The following is a 22,333-nucleotide window of genomic DNA, read 5'->3' as shown; positions in this document are numbered from 1 at the left end:
GAAATACCTTTCTTAAGTGCATTTGAGTACTATTTTGGAAAATACAGAGCAAAGCGGTTCACAGACTTGAGACGGAAACGTGTTATAGGTGTGATGTGGGGCTGATGCTTTGCTTTCCTAAAGCTGTCGTAGAGGCTTGGTGGCAATACCACCATATCACTCACAGCCTAAGCTAAAACAGGAGTGTTTAAAAATATTTGCGTTTTTTTCTTTTATGCATAGAAATGATATATTTTTCTCATTAACAGTAAAAATCAAACCATGTGGAAATGTACAAAGTTAAAAAAAAAATCCTTCCCCTTCTCAGCTCCCTTTCCAGCCCCATCCCAAGTGGCTCCCGGAGGTACCAGTAAACGTGTTTTGAGTCTATGCTTCCAGCTGAAACCTCCACCCTCCCGCCCGCCCCCTCACATTGCACATCATGTCTATTACTAACCCCTGTTGGATTTCTCTTACAATATCTCTTTCTTCCCAGATTCTGGCAGGCCTCTCACAATCTAGATTTATTTAGTTTTTTTCAGGAAGCAAATTTCCCAGGGTATCAGGACAAACCAGGACATTGCAAAGATGTCAGAGATGATGGTGGGAGCCGCGTCTGCCACCCCAGGTCTCTCTCCGCACAGGGTCTGCCGGGGGGCAGTCAAGGAACCTGGGCCTTCTTGTCCTTTCTTAAGCTCATCTCAGCAACTAAAAGACACAGCCAGCCAACTCCCTAGAGTCCTCAAGAGTCACACACCTTCATCATCTATTTAGGCATTGCCAGGGGACAGCCATGCCATATAACACAAAGAGAGATGTTTTAAGATTCGTCTTGAGCCATCTCCGTCCTCAGAATCTCACTTTTCCCAGCAATCACTCGTCTCCATTCCTCTCCCTCAACTGAACAAACAAATAAATGAACAAAAAGCAACACTCCTCTTTCCCTACCCTGATCCTGGTGATATTTCTACTGTTGTGTGCCTGTTGGCCTTCTTGGGATTGCTGCCATTCTGCTTTCCACCTTCAGCTCCATCGGCCCAACAGACAAGCAGGATAAAAAAGGCTCAAGAAGAGCAGGGACGCTGGTGCCACATGGCTTGGATATGAAATTTGGCTCTGCCACTTATTCACAGTGTGACTTTAGGTGAGTTACTCAACCTTTCTGGGCCTTAGCCTCTGCACTCCTAAAATGAGAGGAACATTGACTTCTTAGAGTTGTTGTGAGGATTCAATGTGATGATAATGTAAAGTCTAGAAAGCACTGCTTAGTGCATAATAAGTGCTCAAAATAAATGTAAAAAATAATTTAAAATAGAGGTCCAGTAGCCTGGCCAAGTAACCAAAGGATCCGCGTTCATTAAAAAGACAGACAGTAGAGAGAACTAAAAATACTCATCAAGTGTTTTCTCCTTTCCATGTCTTACATGTTAAGCTCTCTTTCTCCATCATCCTCTGTGCAATCCCAAACTTCATGCAGGGCTTTGTCCCAGGGTCCAGATTTTCTTTGAACCCTACCTTCTCATCCCTCTGACAACCAAATCCCACATAGGTAGGTCCTGTGTATATGCATCCTTGTTGCTTCTTTCCTTTTTCATTCTCATTGTCAATCACTTCATTTTCAAATACATCCCTTTATAATGCAGTCCAAACACCTCACACACTCCACACTCAGAGGGCCTGTTTTTACCTGTATGCATTCATCTTATACTCCCCACCAAGATTTGCTTGGATGAATTGAAAAACGTCAGGCAAGATTTCCTCAACTTCCTCCTTTTGAGATTTTCTGCTGCCAGTCCTCTTTATTCTCAGTGCTGTGGCAAGAGTGGTCTTTTCCCCCTGGCTTAGTTCATTCAGGGCCAAGGAGTGGCTTTCCAGGGTTCCATGGGTCAGGACCAAGTTCAGGCAGGAATGGGGGAATGGGAAGGTAGGACTAGAAAGGGGAGGGAACTGGGAAGCCTGAGATAGGAGAACAAGTCGACTGGCCTCACTAGAGTGAAGATCAAGACGGTGATTTAAAGATGATATTGTAAGGGAAGAAAAACAGCTAGTAGGAACGTAATATACTGCAAGGCCACCATGTCCTGCTGCACAGGATGTGGACTGCCCAACTCCAGGGGCTCCATTCACATAGATGATGGACTAATGAGCCCCAGAAGTTGTGCGATGCAGTGTCCTGTACACTAGACTGAGTCAGATCTGATAACAGCTACCAATGATAACCTCATTAGTGATCTCATACTTAATCAGCAAGGAGGACTCTTTACTGCAAGTGCCTTCTTTACACACCCAGACACATTTATAAAACCAACCAAGTAATTTAGGCACCACAGATATGAAAGTACTTTGTGTTTTGGCATTTGTTTACCGAAGGAAACCAGACTCTTTTGCAAGGGTGATGCTTCTTACTTGTTCAAGGGGCTTCTTTAAATACTTTCTGGATAAAAGTCTTTTAAAATACTTTTTGAGTCACAGTGGAACATAAATAACTACATATGTATATACATACACATGTATGCATGTATACATACACATACACATGTGTATAGAGAGAGAAGGGGGAGGGAGCATGGGAGAGGGAGAGAGAAAGCACGCACCCAAGTATGCTGCTTGGCTGGTTGACTCTGCCAGCCCTTCCCTGCGCAGGTCTTTCCCTGCATCCCCAGGGGTGGAGCAGTGGGCGGGAGAGCTCTCCAACATGAAGTTCTTGCTCCTGGATGTGCTGATGATCCGTGGTGGCAGGAGCACGTTTATGACTGTCTGCAGCAGCAGCTGCACCTCAGGCTGCTCTAGCCATGGGCTATCTGAAGGGCAGAGTTTGGAAGAGGAAGTGGAAAGAGAAACAAGTCACAAGGTAGACTTCCCACGTTAAACACAGAAAAATTCAGCCCTCTTTCCAATTCCAATCTAGAATACCCCAGAAATTTGGGTGTTTCCCCACCAAGTCGAGCTTCTCCTATGGACAGAAACAGCACTCCTGGTACTGGGTGTTTCTCTGTAGCGGGCACCCAATGGTGCATGTTCCTAGCCAATCTCCCGCTTACCATTTCCATCTCCTTTCTTTTTCCTGCTCAAATACTCATAATGTACCATCTTTACATTTGAGATAAACTTTTCCTAAAAGAAAAATGCCCCAAGAAGGAAGAGAAATGAAAACATACTGGAATTTAATGACAGTGGCAGGATTTATGCTAAACCTAGTGGCAGTAGGTTATAAAGTCCATTCACCTATCAATTCACATCATATTGTACTTCAGTTAATACCGCTTTCTGAATTGAAGCAATGTTCTCTTGACTTTTGCTGTACTGAAACGATTTTAAAGAGGATGTGTCTTCTAAGAAGTGGAGCAGAGAAGCTCTTGACCCAGGGTAGCTAAAGTGAAAAGAAATAAAAACTCTATTTCCTAAGGTAACCCTATTTAAATCATTCAGATTGACTTCATGATGGCCTTCATGGGAAAAGGAAAAAGAAATAAAAGCCTGACATTTAAGAAAACACAACAACAATGATAAATTTCTTTTAGTTAAATTAATCAGACCTTTGCTTCCAGATCCTACTGTGAGGACAAATGGGATGAGTAGATTTAAAAGCATCCCCTCCCTTCGCTCTTGATTGGTGAATGGGGAGATCACATGGCTTAAAGGAAAATCTTCTTTTAATGCCTGTGCAGCAACAATAGAAAAAAAGATTAATGGAGCCCCACACGCATTCAGTAACTCTGTTTTTACACAGCAGGACGGAGATGGTGACTCCCTGCCGGCTGCTCCTGTAAACTATGAGTTCAGTTGTCATCGTGCAGCATGAGATTCACTCAGTTTTTACCACTGCTTTACCATTTACCATTTGCTTGACATAACCGAAAGCTACATACCTAAAAAACAGTAACCTCTTGAATATTAAATGAAAAATTCTTATACTTATGGTCTGTTACAAAAACTGCATTTTCCCATTCACTTTCTCCGTGTGTCCACCAATAAATATTTCAGAGACAAAGAAAAGGAAAAAACATGAGAACTTGCCACCTGCTCCATTCGGAAGTTATTTCAAAGTCATCTGACCCCTGCAAAAGGCCTTCTCCAAGCCAGGAAACAATAGGTAATATAGAAAGAAATAAATGATCTCCGCACACATGTTATTAAATGTACCACTTTAGGGATGTCATTGTGTCTCTTCTGCATGGTGGCCACAGCTCTAGTTTAATCCTTTGTCTATCATGTACCCATTCTATGAATGATGACCATCAACCTTGGTTGTCAGATAATGGTTGGGGCAGTTATCCATTTACACCAATTGTCTCCTTCCCATTGGTCACAGAGATTTCTGATGATTTCCCACTCTCTAAAATTAGGTGACACACAGAAATAGGCAGGGAAATTGGTATTTTGCACTTTTTTTTATCTTGGGAATGATTATTTTAATTTATTTAAGAAAGAAAATAACTGGGAGAATTAAAAAAAGCACCCATGATATTCAACCCACAATCACTAAGGAAAATTAAGATATTCAAAGTCTAGTAATAACATTGGCAAGAATTTTATATTGCAATTCTTTCTGCAAATAATTTAAAACGAGACTTTGAATACTACTGCTCCATTTAATTAACAATTGTGAGCCGAATATCTGTCAACCATTATTTTCCTAGGGTATCTTCACACATTTTAAATGACCGAGGTGGTTTCTGAGGTTGTGTCAGGACTAAATGACTCTGCTATTTTTGAGATCTCAAGAAGAATTACAGAAGCACAACCTAGGGCCAAGCTCAGGGCTGAAGCTCCAAACCTGTAAGTTTGGAGATGTTTACACTTCTGTCTCACAGATTTTGCCCAGCCTTTGCAGAAGGAAAAAGAGAACACCATGGTCTGGTGCCTCAACCAGCAACTCAATGAGCGTGACAAACAGGTAAGGCAGTCACACCTGTATCTGCAATGCTACAAGCCGGACAACAGCTGTGCTGAAGGGCAGAGGTGGTGAGAGATAAGGGCTGAGATGAAGAAGGGGTAATCCGTCAGCAACACTGGAAGGTCCTACCACTCCCATCACCTGAAATACAAACAGAGCACATGACCAGCCTGGACTATGCAATTCCATGCAACCGCAGATCGGGAGTCTCAGTTCATCATCATCATCATCATCATCATAATTTGAAGGTTGGGATGTCACTTTCAATCTGTTCTTGTTGCCTTTTTTTGAAGGCATGCAATGTCTGGAGTCAGATCAAACATTACACTGAATTCAGCCAAGGTTTTGTAGAATGTTGTTTACAGCGCAGTATGAAAACATGAGAGATGAACTAAAAACTATTCTAATCAGGAGATTGGACATACTTACTTGCGGATTCAAAGGAATGCAGTCAACATTCTTTAATGGAGCAAATACTGACGACGATGATGATGGCAACAGCTCTATTTGCACTAGGCATTCCAGCTACAGATTTATTGCTCGACTAGTTAAGCAGCAGAACCTATTCAATGAGATGCTCTAACATGGTTTCCACATTGTACAAAACCTTGTCAGGACCAGACTCTAGATATTACATAAAAGATAAAAAATTTTTTTCCTTACATAAATCCTAGACTGGCCAACTCATAATGTCATTTTGCACTAAGAAAGAAACAAATCCTCTTTGCATTTTAAACTCCTCCACCCCAGACTACTCAACTTCTAGCCAATTGTGCAGTCTCCACCACCCCACTCTCCAACTGGCAGCCCTCAACTCTCAGCGCAACTTGAAGAGGTGACTTGTCAAAGTAGCGCGTGGGAAGCAGCACACGAAAATCCCATTGGTGTGGGGATGGGCCCTTGTATCTCCCCACGCACCACCTTGAAATGTACCTCACTATTTTCAGTGTCACCTGAGCCATCTGTTTTCATGGTAGATGGGGGCACAAAGTGGTTGACCTGTAAATCTTCAATTCAGAGAAGTCAATAGCAGAGCTAAATTTTGCAAAGTTTCATAAGATTGCCACTTGGCTACTCACCAGATTGACACAGACATTGATCAGTGACCTAAGGTGAGGCAGGAAGGATATGATTGGCTGCCTCTGAAGTGTCAAACAAACCCCTTCAATCAAATTGCTGGCAGGCTCCCACTCAACCTGTCGCCTGGAATACAATATAGGAGCCATTAGCCACTTGGCTCCCTTCTGGAGACAGTCTGAAACAAGTGAATGAGACAGTGATTCTGACGCCATCTAAGACAGGAGGGGTGTCTTGGACAACTGAGTGCTTCACATGGGATCCAGTTTACCCATTTTGTTCCAAAAGTACAGAGCGCACTGGGAAGGAAGGAAGATACTGAAAACGTAGCAAGGCAGTCCTGCCCCACTCTATAATGAGACAACATCTATTGAAGAAAAAACAGAGATGATGAATGGGTGGCATTTTAAGTTCCCTGGTTTTAACTTTGAGAGAGGGTGTAAGACTACCGTTTTAGGAAACCCAACACAGGGGTCATTACTCCCAATAAAACTTCTCTGACCCCAGGCTGCCTTTCTCAAATCTATCAGACTAAAGTTGATCTCATCAGCTTTTATACCAGACTACAACTAATTGGATTTATATGGCTTAACTCCTGCCAAAAAGATCACACTATAAGAAACTAGCCTGCTTAAAAAGTGTTCTTTCTTGGCCTCCTAAGAAATTATATTTTTTGGCTACTTTCTATGGTAGTATAAATGGGGTATACATAACCCAATTAGATGATCACGGGGTTTTCTGTAATGAAAGTCCATCCAATCTGTAATTGTCTCAGTACCAAAAGAGGCATTCCTGTGCCCTCCACATAAACAGGTTGGGCTTTACTGATGTCAACACTATCTCCAAATATTATCCGGGAAACAATTTCTAAGCTTATACTTCCTACCAAAATGAAACATCTGCAATGACAAAATGGAAACATTCCTAAATGAGGATATATTAACATCTCTGATGCCCAAGGAACACACAGTTTCAGTAAATATTTCTCTTGTTGAATTGAGATCACCTGAAGAAATTAAATCCAAGGTAACCCCAAATTCACAGTATGCACCCCAAGAAAATTGCCTACAATTGACCAGTCTATGTATAGATCCAGAAATCTACTTTTAAGAAGCATGATATTCTTTATAATGGGCTCAGTTATACAACAAATGAATCAGCCTATGGAGATGTTTGACATCTTTAGACACAAAGTTATTTAAGAAAAAGAATTTAGTTTGATACACCCTTGTAAGACTTCGAAGACTTTGGTCATTTGCTGCTAGGCACAAACACTCCATTGGGACCACTAAAGACAACAGGAGTGCTTTACAGACAAGCACTTCCATGCCACTGAAAAAAAGAACCTTGAAATAACGTATAAGCGTTCATCATCATGGTATAAAACAATATAGGAATAAACTGTCAATTATTAGAATGCAAATCTTTCAATTTCTTTTTTTATAAATCCAACAACTCCTGATGGCTTCATAAATGAAGAAGAAAACCTGGAAAAGTTCTGACAAATTGAACACTAAGTACTACAAATTCTTGCAGAAGAGTTGCACTAATTTTGGATTTAGTTTAAAAGGAGAGAAAATGCTCTCACTAATTCAAACTTGAAATTTCCAAATTAGTGGGTTTATTGGCATTTGTCAATTGAACCATCTGTTCACTGTGGCTCTAGTTTTCTGAACTGGGCTCAGATCTCCAGGGAGACTGGTTCAGAGGCATCCATCCTAGAAAGGCTGCCCATGGCTATTTCAGGCCCCTGAACGGAGATCAAGTGGTAATAATGTTCATTTAGTACCACCTGAATTAGGCGAAAAGGTGAAAATTAGGTATTTGTTATCAATCCTGGGATCTTTTTAAGCTGCTGCTCGGCTGATTATTGTAAAGCTTGGTGTTTCTCTAAACTGAGACCTAAAATACTATGTTAAATACGGTATTTTTTAAAAATTTTTTCTTTTTTCTCCCTAAAGCCCCCCAGTACATAGTTGCGTATTTTTAGTTGTGGGTCCTTCTAGTTGTGGCTAATATGGTATTTTTTGAACATCAAATTAATTTTCCTTCTCTTCTTGGTGGGTTTATTTATAAGGCATATCCTCCCTTATTTCAAAAGGAATGGAAGCATACACATTGAACTTTCTGTGTGTGTGTCAGATAAGGAACATGATAGCTAAGAAATGAGTAGATTTTTCAAGATAAATATAGTTTTAAAAGAATATGTTATTTCCTCAAAATGTAGACCCTGCTACTTATGCACTCATATACCTGAGTAGCTATGCATATACACCAAAGAAAACTATCAAGCCATTCATTCAACTCCAGATTGACCCACTATTAAAAAATGACAAACCCTAACTTTGAGGCTCACAATACGAACTACTGACTAGGAGGCCCCTCACCTCAAAGTAGGCATCTTATGAATTTTGTTGAACATTCTATCCAATCTCTTTAAAATGAGGATAAGGGCTGGCCTCACTGCCTCGGCTGTCCAGTCGGTGATGGGGAGCATCTCCATGATGTAGCGTCGAAGCCCACGGCTCTCCATTGTCTGGGTGTCGTATGGGGCCAGCTTCAGAAGGGAGTGTGCAATTTCTGCCAACCTGGAATTTTTTGTTTTAAGAATAAGCTTACAATGCCACAATGAGAACGTTCCTACACAGCCTCTTGCTAATAACCCTCCTTCCAACACTCCAACTCGCCGAACTAAGAACATTCTGGCACATTATCTCTAATTTTTAAATAAACTTTTTCACAGACAAATCAGAATAAGGCCCATAAATTTCAATTGGCTCATATCTCATAACTCTTTTTAATTTGCACATGCCTCCTCTTCTCCTCTTTTCTCCTTTTTTTTTTTTTGCAACTCATTTGTTGAGGAAATTAGCTGTTTGTCCTTATTATTTCTCACACTCTGGATTTTGCTGATTGAATCTCCATGGCGCCACTTAATCAAGCCCACTGCTCCCATATTTAATTCAATCAGTAGTTAGATCTAGGGGCTAGCTCAGGTGAGGTTTTGATCTCCTGCAAGTGTACGTCACGGTTGATGTGCACTTTCATCAGGAGGCACATGACTCTTAGTTGTCACTCTGTACGATGTCAGCTGCTGCCAGAGATCATTGCACAAATCCATTAATTCATTAGAAGTAGTACAATGGTAACATTGCACCATTCCTTTTCCCAGGTATTAACTAGAGCATTTTAATCAGAAGAAATTTCCTCTTGATTACTCCAAGAGAGAGAAGATGAGTGCTTGAAAGGATGGGCAGCTTAAGAGCTCCCCGGGGGGTTCTACAGGCACTCTGGTTTAGGAATCACAGACAAGCCATTGCCTCTCTAACACCTGGACTGCTCTACAATCGCCCCATCCTACTAGCACTGTGGATGGAGAACTCACTCCCGCACGAGGCAGCTCACTCCCTCTTTGGAGGTCCACACTGTGAGACACTCTCCTCATGTGAGGTCCCCCAGTTCCCTCAGTTTCTTCTACTAGGCTTAATCTGGAGGCATGAATTCAATCCATCCATAGCCACCCTCCGTTATCAAGAAATAGTTATTGTCTCTTCATCCCTTCTTGTCTTCACACTGTCCTTCTGGAAATTGTGTGTAAGATGTGTGTGTTTTGAAGAAATCATTTTAAACAGCCTGTACATTTCTTTTGTTTGTCTCTTTCTCACAACTGTGCCATGCAGAAAATAACTCTTTACTTTTCAGGTTATTGGTGTGACACATGAGTATATCTAGATGCATATATTTCTCGCCCCTTATTATTTTATAGATAACATTGAGAAATGCTTGAGAAATGATCAATCTATTTTAAGCTTGAAGATAATATTTAGAGCTGAATTTGAGTCATTTTATGAATTGCTACCTGAATTGCTCTAATCCTTGGTCATGTCACAAAATAAATTTGCTTTGAAGATAAAACAAAAATTTCCTTTAATACAGTCTTTGCTATACAGTCACATGAATGATCTCTGGGTAAAAAACATTCCTGTGGTCCTTTCCTGATGAGAACACAAAAGATTTTCCCTTTGAGAGCGAGAGCGAGAGAGAGAGAGAGAGAGAGAGAGAGAGAGAGAGAGAGAGAGAGGGAGAGAGAGAGAAGGAAGGAGAGAGAGGGAGAGTTGGAGAGAGGTAGGGAGGGGAGGAGAGAGAGGGAAAGAGAATTAGCAGATCTTACTATCCTGCTAGTCTGTGGCTTCAGCAAATGAGGGACTAAATTCCCTCAGGGCAGAGACTCGATCTAATCAGGAACAGTTTCCCTGAGAGCCTTGCAGTCAACCACATATTCTGCAAATGCTGGAGTACAGATCGCCTCAACACTGCTTCTTGGCTCTTTGGCTCAGATCAAACACTTCTTACAAGTCTATCTTCTGTCTTTCATATCATCCCTTTCTCTTTTTTTTTTATCAACCCTCTCTCCTTGAGTGATACTATTCATTCTTATGTCTTTAAATACCACCTATATGCCCACAATTTCAAAATTTATATACTTAGCTCTGACCTCCACATATATCCAAATATGTACTTAATTTATAAGAGAAACATTAATTATACCCTTTGATTGGTGTAGGCTCAACACATATGGATCTACCCCTACTCAGCAGCACAGAATATCTCTGTTTGGCTAGAGAACACGGCAGGTCCATTTTATTAAAAGCTTGTTGTGAAAAATTGCATGAATTGAGGGTATTTAGTCTGGCGGTAAAAATTTTGCCTACCCTCCTGTATAAATCCAGGCCATGAAATAACTGTGCTCTTGAATGACATTCTCCTGGCTCCAGATAGGTTGCTTTTGCTGAACTGCATTATGACGTTATGCCAACTTTAGTACTGACAGGCACCCACTTTATTTACCATGGGGAGGTTGCTGAGGACGGTGTTCATCAAATCACTCTTTCCTTTTAACAAGCACCAACCAGGAGACATTTCTTGTTCTTTGTATTTTAAAAAAGTAATGTTTTACCAAACAACTGGTTATTTTTTTATCTTGTTGACACCATGATTTTTATGACTGATCACTCCTCCCTCATTGCTTTGATAACTCAGAGGTTCAAGGTCAAATTCATGTTTCCTGAACAGCACCGAATATGACCAAATCATATAGATTTCCTGAGCTAATGATATGATAAACATAATTATTTCCCTGATAATTTTTCATATTGTCCAGACTTTCTAATTTGTATATTCTATCTCTTTGTATCATACAGTTTTCTACGTTGCCCCAAGCGCTCTGTAAAATGATAAATATATAGACATGCGTGACGTAGCACCAGCAGCCCTCATTATAGTTATCTTCTTAGGTGTGCCTCTTGTGTGGGGACTGTGACCATGTGGAAACTAGGACTTGATTTTACATCCCCAGGGTCTAGCATAGAATTTGCATCACTCTCATTAGCACTATTATCTGTTGAACTCTGGATCAGTGCCACCGGCTGAGCTAAGTCATTGAGCTAGAGCTCATTTAACCTTTAACAGGGTTCGGCCTCTAGAGGGAGCTCCTGGCCTCTCTGCCTCCTGCTCTCCCCTCCCTCCAAAGCCTAGGGTCTGCAGATATAGATGGTCGGGGAATAGGACAGTTACTAATCCAGGATCACGATCTCGCCTCCTCATCCATCTTGGAGGAATCTCTTCCCCTTTCTCCCACAAAATGGCTGTCAGTAGTAGTGATTCTCTGATTCTGGGGAATGCGATGCTGCTCTCTCCACTCAGTTACTTAGGTAGGCTAGACATGATCATGGGAAGAGCGGGGAGAGGGACTGAATGGAGTTCTGGGCTGCTGTTGCACGAGGATCTTAACACTCCAGACTTTCCTCCCCTCCCCAGTGCAGGAGCTGGAATTCTGAGTGTGAAATAAACCCCTCCCATCACGCACAGTGGGGTGCGCGAACAGGGCGGCGCTGGAGTCCTGGGTATGCGCCCGCGGCTCAGAGAATGCGAAGTCAGGCTGCAGGGGAAGGAGCCTGTGTTCGCCGTACATCTCTGGCCTTGCATTTTCCCTCACTGAGCGCTTTCTAAATTTTTCAAAGGCTCATTTTAAGGGAAAAAAGAAATCAATAATCAGGAAATTGGCATTTTGCCAAATTGAAATGTTATTTCTGAGTGACTGGAACCTCAGTCTACTGTCGGCTTTCTAGATACACTAAACTTCCCAAGTGAATGTTTTGCCACCCATGGAATCTTCCTTTCAAGGAATTTTTATGACCCTTTACAAACTGTTACAAATCTGGCTGGAAGGTCCTCTGGAATCACGTTCCTTTTAAGAATCTGAAAATACAGACCCGGCCTTTAGGATCTGAGTAAAAGTGAGACTGCATCTCCATAGGAAGAAGGAACTACGAGCGCACAGGGACGCAGCTCTGGGCCCTCCCGGGCAAACCAGGAGCAAAAAATTTACAGCGATGACTGGCCTCGTCGAGCTTAGAATTTTTACCACGACGCTTTTCTGAAACGCTGGAAGGTGATCGTGCACAGTTGGTGTAAAGGGGTCTCGGATCCAAGCAAAGTGTGGCTCAGCGCCGGACCCGAGGGCAGTCGTGCATTTTCATGTAAAATAACAGAGAGGAAACATCGGGCTCTTGTGAAAAATTAGAATTGGGCCAGTAAATAGCGCGCGGAAGAATGGCTGCTTTTCTAAGAATTCAGGTGATGAAGCTTCCCTTTCCCCCTCATTATTGAGCAGCAAATACAAGGACTGTACTTTTCTGTCTTTGAGAACATTTTCCCGTCCACCCTGAGATCCTTTTTGATGGATTTAACATACATTTTCCCAGAAGGCCCTGTCTGATATGCATCCAAGTCATAGGAAACAAATCACTCTGGATATCCCAAGATTTTATCCTGGGCACCACGCCCCGCCCAAAACCCGGACACACCGCCTGAGCTGCGTCCACACGTGGGCAGAGAAGCGAGGACAGTACCTCATGTGGGACTTCACGTCCAGCAGCTCCAGGGCAGTGACCCGGGGCTCCCCCGCCAGGTTCTGCAAGATCTTCAGCCTCGGCCCGCAGTGCTTGTAGAATTCGGTGCAAATATTCAGCAGGGACTCCCGTGGTCTCCTGAACTCCTCCCGGGCAATTCGTTCATCCAGCTCCTCTCTGGGAAGGCCTTGCCCTTCCTCCAGTAAGTGAAGGTTTTCCCTGGGGAATTATACAGGTTCACTGGGGGTCTGGAAAGGTGTGTGTGTGGAAACTGTGAGAGGAGGGTAGCACACTGAAAAAAATGATTCTTTATATTATCTATAAGCTAATGACTCAGTAAGGTGGGGCCTAGAAGAACCTCATCTGAAGAATAAAGAAAGTTTATCATTCTAGGAGAGACGGTCACCTCAAATTGTAGAGGCTTTACATTAGTCACTTCCTCAGGGTCCACCCAGAAATAGTATGCCAGGTGTTATGAAATGAAATCTAAAGGAACCATAACCCAGCTCAAAAGGCAATCTTCACAAGATGTCAGAATTAGTATGAAATTAGGGATGTCTTCCTGTACCTGATAAAGTGCAGTTTGGCGCCTTGCTCCTGGTACCTGTGAGTCAGAAAAACAGTGCGTAACTATCAGAGCCAAGCAGGGCCCTGTGCTGGGGCTTCTGAAGGACCGTTTCTTACGAAAAGCTCCTGAAGCTACACATTTTGAAATGCTCACAAATACACAATACTAACCCTAAAATATACAATCTTTATCTTACATTTCACTACCACATACGCTGCAATTATGGCTGCTATGAAAGCTGTTCCATTGCCATATAATTAGTAGAAAGACAGACAGTATAAAAACACACACCAACATATGAAACGCAGCCAAATGAGGGGAAGCTTTGAGAACTTTAAAAGTGAAGTGAATCTAAGTTATACTTTGAACACCACCTGCTCTGTTTTAGAGGCTCCGAGGCAGAAATGTGGCGGGCTCCCTTTCAGTTCTGCAGACTTACTGCTTTCTGATGGACTGATTTCCACTAGTTCTTGAATCTACCCCCTAATATCACTTCAACTTTAATCATTTTTCCTTAATATAAGAAATTGTGGCCTAAGTTAACCATCACATCAGGTAATTTATCGTTGGGTTTGGAATTTGTTTTTTTTTTTTAAATATAAATATATATCATAAGCAGGGAATTAACTTTACATAAATAGTGATACACACTTAAAAATGTGCTTCAGAGAGAGAAGAACGTTATTTAGCTTCTCCTTAAGATCTCCCTGTAATTACTCCATACTATGGAAAGAGAACTTTCTCTCAAACAGATTTGGGGTTTGCCCTATCTTAAATCCTCCTTAGAAGAAGGAGCTGATTCCACTGGTGTGTGTGTGTTGGATATTTCGAGGTTAACACAGACAGAAGGAAGCAGGTAAAGGATTAACTGGGATAGCCATCGTCTGAGTTACACCAAAGTGGAGAAGGAGATTAAGTTAATGACCGTGAAAGCATCATTTAAGGACCTAAGTCAAAGTCTGGATGAAATGTCTGGGGAAAATCTGTCCAGATGAGAGTGCTGACGCTGCATAACTGCCCTGGGAATGAGAAACCACCTCCTGATTAACTGTTGTTTCCTTTGCCTTTTTCTTGGAGGCAAATGAAACAACACTGGAATAGTTCAAAGACCACCCAGGAGGCAGAGAACATCTTGTACATTCATGCAAACAAACTGACACAGATGCCAATTTATGACAGTGGCGAGGATTTCTCTTTGACAATTTCCAAAGAAGCCTTGGTATTTTCTTGTAACTCTAAACTCTCACCCCTTCTTTTCTTTTCCTTGGAGATTTCCACACTCAATATTGACTATTTTCAGGATTCCTGTCATTCCCAACAGCTGAGATTCACGTCGCATGAAACTGAGAGGCCACAGAAGACACCAGTGAATTACCTGGTGTTCACCCCAGACGACACGGTGTGATTGGCGGCGGTGGTCCCTTTATGACCCTGGTCACACCTGCTCATCTGTGGGGCTGTCATGGGCCTGCAACAAGGACAGTAACCATCACAACAAAACAACAGCAGAAGTGGAAACATTTAAGAAATCCTCAAGATACTGAAGCTTACGTAAATTTTAAATTAGTTTTAGAGTCTTAAAAAGACAGACTGTCTAGCTTTGGTCTTTTCTGTCACACTCTTTTGCTGTTTCTGTCCCAAGAGGTACTTTAAAGGGAACTTTGATTCCAAGGGTCTAGAAACTAACCATGATTTAAATTCTTCCACTTCTTGGTTCTGAGTAATAAACTATGACTCCTCAAACCAGACATTAATGAAATTACACTTCTAAGTCTATACTGATTAAGTGAGAATTAAGAGCTCTTTTTTCAATTCTACAGGTACCAGGAATTCAACCATTCTAGACAGTAAGTAAAAGATAAGGGTGTACATACTATTTTGGCACATACACCATCATCAACCACCCTATTTTTCTGAGAAACTATCAAAGAATGAAAGAATCTTTGTAGTCAAAATTAGGCCTAAGACTACCCAGGAAAGGGAGAAAAGTAGTGTCTATTATGGCAGTAATTTGGATGCTTAAGAGTAGATTCAAATCATCTCGTTTCATAGCTGCAGGGTTCCCTCGAGATATGATGTTGACTTTGCCTGTGTAGCAGCATCTGGGACAGGGAAGGGCGGATATAACCTTTCAAAGCAGTTGCTTGTGCGAACTCCAGAAGGCTTGCTTTTGCGGTGTGCATTTTCTGTACGCCGGGTGTGGCTGGAAAGTGAGTAAGCTTCTAACAACCACACCAGACCTTCTCTTCCTGTGCTCCTGTTGTGGTGGCGGAATTTAGAGAAGGCTGTGAGACCTCCACCACCTGGGGCCACTCTAGTGATTATGTGACATCATACGGCAAAAGGGAGATTATCTGGGTAGGCCTAACTTCATCACACCAGCCCATAAAAGGCAGAGTTTTCTCTCTCTAAGGACAGAGAGATTGGAACCATGAGGCCTCAAGGTGCCGTTGCTGGCTGGAAAGAGAGAGGGGCCATGTGGCAAGGAATACAGGTGACTTCTGAAAGCGGAGAGTGGCCCCTGGCTGACAAGCTGCACGGTGCTGGATTCTGCCAAAAACCTGAAGGAGCTTGGATGTGGATTTTCCCCCAGAACCTTTAGAGAAGAGCCCAGACTGACTAACATCTTGATTTTGGCCTTGTGAGACCCTGGGCAGAGACATCAGCTGAGCCTGCCCAGACTTCTGGCCCACAGAAATAGGAGATAATAAATGTGTTTTGTTTTAAGCCTCTAAATTTGTGGTACTGTATTACACAATAGAAAACTAATACTGATACACTTGTAATGGACTTATTTATGTGTCACTAGCTATGAAACGATGAAATTTTTTTCATGAGTAAAGAAATTAGGTGCATGGAAGTGCAATGGAATTCTTCTTACCTTTGTAAAAACAGTAAAGCCAATTTTATTGTGAATAATTACAACCTACCAGTGAGGCTAGTTTTCCACTCCACCCAAAGAATATTAAAGCCACCGGAATATTTAAAGCCACAGAATTTTAAACGACAGAGCTCCGTCCATAACTCTTTGTGAAATTTGGGTAAGTCAATTTTGGATGAGTTCGTTGACTCATCCATATAAAAGAGAATAGAAAGGAGGAAGGCACTAATATTGTGTAATATGAGGAGGAATAACTCAAGTCACACTTGGGGAAAATTGGCTGCCCTTCTCTCTAGTAGCAGGAAGGGGCTGGTGATGTGACTAGATGGCTGCAGAAGGAAGAGGGTCTGTCTGATATTTCGCTGAGGATGTTCTTTCTCCTCCAACGGGCATGAAACCATCAGCAAAGCAGTGGGACTATATCCCACTACAAGAGGCAATTTGTCAGGCTCCCCGTCCCACTGCTTCCCATTTCCTCAGTTGAGGTGCATTGCAGCCTCTCAGCAGTGACGGTCTATCTAAGGCTTTTGAGCTACATTACGCTTGTAGCCCATGATTAGAAACTAAGCACATATTGACTTAATGAGTGAAAATCTCACTCCCTCTCTCACTTGCTGTTGCATGCTGAAAAAGCCCTCCTGGACTGAGGGATTTCAGCTAGCCCCCTCATCAACAGAGCAAGCAGAGGCTGGGGACGCTGGGGCCTTTTGGTGGGGTAAATCATAGACAAAAGTTTAAGCTAAGGATGTAGCCAAATGGGATGGAGGAACAAAGACACCAACCCAGGAAGAAGGCTTCCTCGCCTCCGCCCTGGGGAAGAATATCTCCTTCCAGCTAATTTTAGGTGAGAATGCAGAAAGCAAGCCAGTCATGTGCATAGTTTCCTGCATCCGCCTTCCCCTCGCCTCCAACTCCCCAGCCCCCATCCTTCTCTGGCATGCGGCAGCTCAGTTCCTCCTGATTCTGCACCCGAGAATCTTTCGATAAGACTACCTTCTTGGAACTTTGTTTAGGCCTGAGCTCTGGTGTCAATTCACCTTTCCATTCTCAAACTTCTCAGCCCTCTCTCAGCACTACTGAGTCCTGTCCCACAGGAAATCTGTCAATTCTAGCATTAGACTAACATTCTGTGGTTTATGTCTGTTACGTAGTTTCTGACATTACAGTAAAAAGAGAACTCTTTACAAACAGTAAAATGATAAAAGAATGTTTACTTGGAATTGCAGACATTTCATGTTTCATAAAATAATATGAGCTAATAAAAATGAGGGTCACATTTTCATTTCACTAAATTAACCCTTTTCCGTAAGATGTGTTTACCCACTGGGTTAAAACTGCCACAGAAGTTCAGCAAGCTACACGCAAATGTGTGTTTAGCAATTATTATTATTATTCCGAGTACTTAGCACTATTTATCCAAACTTGGTAAGGTTTGCAGTTTTAAGACATAAAGGGCTGAGTTAGGGGCCGGCCCGGTGGTGCAGCGCTTAAGTGCACACGTTCTGCTTTGGAGGCCCGGGGTTCGCTGGTTCGGATCCCGGGTGTGCACATGGCACCACTTGGCAAGCCATGCTGTGGTAGGCGTCCCACGTATAAAGTAGAGGAAGGTGGGCGCAGATGTGATCTCAGGGCCAGTCTTCCTCAGCAAAAAGAGGAGGATTGGCAGCAGTTAGCTCAGGGCAAATCTTCCTCAAATAAAAAAAAGCAACAACAACAAAAAGGGCTGAGTTAGGGCGGGTATCTGTAAATAAAGACTGAGTTTTGGAGATCTTTAGCCACCACATTTTTCCTTCATCTTTTTGGTGGATACACACAGTTTAAGGCTGCGGGTGTTTCTGCCGGTGGGATTACCTGGTGAGGACCTCGACACTATACAGCAGGGCCTGCAGGGATGTCGCGAGAGCAGCGGTGGCCGCGATCTCCTCTCGGGCAGCCGGCACTGTCTCCACTTGTGACGTCTGCCTCTTTAGCTTTTGTAGGTAACATGGCACTAAAGCTTCCAAAACCATCAGCATCTGAAGACTTTAACCAACAGAAGGAAAATCAAGTCACGTTCTACATTCTGCTTTTGCTAGTTTTGTCATATTTAGGAGCCTGGAGAAATGAAAAGCCTCTAGAGAGATGAGGAATTCTGAGCCCACTTCCCACCTCACCCAAGTCAAGAGTAATTAAATCTGTTGGAAATATTGACCAACATTAACTAATTAATTAATTGAGCACTCAGTAAAAGGTGATGCCTCTAGGAAGCATCTGATCTGTCAGGGGAATTAGCATATGTCCAGTTGGTTGAAGGAATAATAGAATGATAATAGGTGGAACTATGTGTTCTATCTAGAGAAACAAGCCTCACAGTTACAACAAAGCTTCCATTCAGGAATTTGCTGGGAGTGATTCTCCAGATGAAACAAATTTGAGACAAGCTAAAACCCTTCCCCAGAAAACTGGCTTCTTAAAGCTTAAACAATTTTACAGCAAGAGTCTGCGGTAACAGCCATTGTGATGCAGGCCTGAAAATGCCTGCTTACTGGAGTGAATAATAAAAAATCTCAACCGTATTTTGCTAATAAGAGACACATGTTAAATATAAGCATATGGAAATGTTGAAGTCAAAGAGTGAGCAAATACCAAAAGAATGCTGGTGTAACTCTCCTGACGTCAGACAGATAAACTTCAAGGGAAAAAGCATTTCTATAGATAAAAGATGGAAATTTCATGATTATAAAAGACAGTTGGTGTACTTGTACTACCAGCTATCAGACTTATTATAAAGCTATAATAATTAGGTAGTATAATATTGGTGCAAGGATAGACAAATAGACATGTGGAACAGAATAATGAGTCTGAAAGAAATCCACAGACACTTGATTTATAACAAAGACAACACTGCAATGCAATGGGGAAAGGCTAGTCTGTTCCATAAATGGTGCTGGGTCTATTGTCTATTAGATATCTGTATGGGAAAAACACACCTGGACCCTTACTTTGCACCATACCAAAAATGAATTCCAGATGGAATGTTAATCTAAACATGAAGGTAAAAACAATCAGGCACCTAACAGATAATTTAAGGGGATATATTCATAACCTTGTGTTAGCTAAGATTTCTTAAGAGGACATAGAGAGCACTAAACAGTAAAGAAAAGAGTGACACATTGGGCTACATTAAAATGAAGACAACCTTAGGTGAATAAAATAATGTCACAGAATAAGAGATGTTATTTGAAATATATATAACCAGGGGCATGCTGAAGTGGGTACCTAACAGGTCAAGAAAGCCTACTATATGCATCTCTTTCCAGCTTGGTGTTCAGTGATGTCCTTCTGTCATCTTGTATTCAGTAATTGCTACATATTGGCAAATTGGCAATGCTATGTATCAGAGACTCCCCCCAGAGAGCTGGTTGTTAAATGTTTACCAATACACACTTCCATATAAGCTAAAAAGTACTTATATCAGACTCTTTAAACAAATTCTACACATCAAATAAAAAAATACTGATAATCTCATTTAAAAATGGGTAGAATACTTCAATAGACACTTTGCAAAAGTAGATATCCAAATTCCAATAAACATTTGAAAGGCTTCCAAACCTTTTAGTTAGCAAGAGGGAAATAAAAATTAAAACCACAATAAGACATCACCATAAACAAACAAAATAGTTAGAATTAAAAAGACTGACAATACAAAGTGCTGATGAGGCCATGGAGTACTGGAACACTTATACATGGCTGGCGGGAGTGAAAATGGATGCAATGGCTTTGGAAAACTTTTTGGTAGTATCTACTAAAGCAAAACATGCGCACACTTCCTGACCTGGCATAGCATTTCCCCCTACTGAGACGCAAACACTTGTGCACACAAAGACGGACACAAAAATGTTCACTGCAGCATTATTTGTAATAGCTTCAAACTGGACACTACACAAATGTCGGTCAACAAGAGAAGAAATACAAAAATTGGGGCATAGTCTACAATGGAATATTATGGATGAATGAAGAAGAAAAAACTACTGTTACGCACAATTATATGGTGAATCTTGTGAAATAATATTGAATAACAAGTCAGACATTAAAAAGTAACAACTACATTATTTCATTTATAAATAGAGTTCGGAAAGCTGAGTTGTGATGTTGCAAATCAGTATAGTAATTCCTCTACGTAATTTTTCTATTTGAGTGGTAGTTACATAGATGTGTTTACTTTATGAACATTCATGAAACTATAAAGTCATGATTTAAAAAACTCTTTTTGTATGAATGTTATGCTTCAATAAAATACATTATTTAAAAAGAATTTGGGGACCGGCCCTGTGGCTGAGTCATTAGGTTCATGCACTCAGCTTTCGCAGCCCAGGGTTTCACTGGTTCGGATCCTGGGCGAGGACACGGCACTGCTCATCAGGCCACGCTGAGGCGGCATCCCACATGCCACAACTAGAGGGACCCACAACTGAAAATACACAACTATGTACCAGGGGGCTTTGGGAGGAAAAATAAAATCTTAAAATAAAAAAAGAATTTGAACACAACAGAAACTTGGTGTTACAAATGTTGAAGTCATGTAAGAACTGAACTTATTCCCTTGAGAAATATCCCAGGGAACAGCTGCTTAAGAGATCCTGACTCCACCCAGGAATTAAGAACACCTCTGGCTTAAACAGGGCAGAATAGAGTATTAAGAAGGATAGTTTTTTACAATTTTAATTTATCTTAATAATACTGGCCTTTCACTTACAATGACAAGACAATTTGACTGTGAACTCTAATTTCTCTTGATTTCAACGTGTTTGGATTTTAACTTGGAAGATTTCGCATCTCACAAGGAATTTGATAATGAGAGGATTTTTTAGCCAAATTTCGGAGTTTTCTAAGTCATTGGCGTTTTAATATTAGAGAATCTTTATGCACTGTTTTACTGTTATCAGTTAATCTCACCGCAGAGTCTCTGATACGCCCTATTAACAACGTAGCTGGACACACTGGAATGGAAAATAGAATAACGAGTATTTTCACACTTCGGAACAGAGCAGATTTGGAGTTAACCTAATGCATGGTTTTGATCCACGCGCAAGCCTTTTTTGGAGCTGTGATATCGTAGGAGGAGCCCATAATGATAGGCTGCAGATTTGCCCTCCTGAGGGCACAGCCACGCTCCTGGTTGACCACAGGCATGATGTTTAATCCCTCTTGTTTAAGACAATAAAAGCTGGGAATGTCAGGGGAGAACATTTCTTACTCAATCCTCAGGTTTCCTTCCGATAGAAAGAGTTCAATTAATATGAATCCTGGTCCCACTTTGCCCTTTTACTCATTTTGCTCTGGGGGAGAGGGAAAGACTTCCCTGAGGGACAAACTGATAAAGATATACTGGGAAAAATTGGCTCAGCTCTTTCCCTTCTTCCTGGAAGAGCTTGCCAACAGAGTAGGACTTCTCTCTTCCAAATTGTGAGTTTTCAGGGCAGTCCTGTTTCAAGCTTGATCGTCTTACTTAGTCTTTGTCAGTATAAAGGTGATATTTCAATCTCCCTTTTGCCTTCTCGTTGTCTTCCTTCTTTTGTTTAGAACATGGGCAAGAAAGAGGGGATTCTTCACTGCGTCCTCTCAGAGACTTCAACTCTTAAGACTGATGCTATTTCAGGAGTTTCTGAGAATCAATGTGGTCCTCAAGATAATTGTAACATTCAGCCCAGGGAAGGAGAGCAGCGATTGACACCAGAGGTTGTGGCAAGAATAAACCATGTGCATTTTCTTCCGGTGGTTCCTTGTGCGGTGGTAGAAACATGGTGGTAGAAGGCACGATGGGGTGAGGCGACTTGACGCTCAGCACCTCAAGACAATTGAGCAATGTTTCACAAGAAACAACTACAGAAATAAATTGCTCTGGGACCAGAGGCAGTAGAGATGATTGGTGGTGGAGGATTGGGAAATGTAAGGTGGAGACGGGGGAGAGGTCACCCCGCATGTGAGCGGGATGTTCTGACCCTACCATTTGCTCTCTATTTCCCAGTGGTGTGGGGAGA

General features: G+C 41.8%; 1 protein-coding gene across 36 annotated transcripts in view; it reads right to left on the bottom strand.

The window, feature by feature from the left end:
- UNC80 (unc-80 homolog, NALCN channel complex subunit) overlaps positions 1 to 22,333 on the bottom strand; it is a 218,145-nt gene that overhangs the window by 21,238 nt on the left and 174,574 nt on the right. For all 36 annotated transcript variants that reach the window (XR_011439827.1, XR_011439828.1, XM_023642229.2 and 33 more), the window contains 9 exons: positions 18,165 to 18,335; positions 14,808 to 14,900; positions 13,433 to 13,468; positions 12,865 to 13,083; positions 8,341 to 8,541; positions 5,956 to 6,079; positions 4,892 to 5,017; positions 3,516 to 3,639; positions 2,574 to 2,780 (listed from right to left, as the gene is read on the bottom strand). Coding sequence is in view for 34 of the 36 variants with exons in the window: in XM_023642229.2 (XP_023497997.2) it covers positions 2,574 to 2,780; positions 3,516 to 3,639; positions 4,892 to 5,017; positions 5,956 to 6,079; positions 8,341 to 8,541; positions 12,865 to 13,083; positions 13,433 to 13,468; positions 14,808 to 14,900; positions 18,165 to 18,335 (1,301 nt within the window). In the remaining 2 variants the exon portion in view is untranslated. The remainder of the gene's footprint in view (positions 1 to 2,573; positions 2,781 to 3,515; positions 3,640 to 4,891; positions 5,018 to 5,955; positions 6,080 to 8,340; positions 8,542 to 12,864; positions 13,084 to 13,432; positions 13,469 to 14,807; positions 14,901 to 18,164; positions 18,336 to 22,333) is intronic.

The sequence above is a fragment of the Equus caballus genome, chromosome 6, assembly GCF_041296265.1.
Source record: "Equus caballus isolate H_3958 breed thoroughbred chromosome 6, TB-T2T, whole genome shotgun sequence".
NCBI classification, from domain to species: Eukaryota; Metazoa; Chordata; class Mammalia; order Perissodactyla; family Equidae; genus Equus; species Equus caballus.
This window is presented reverse-complemented; position numbering and strand designations above follow the sequence as displayed.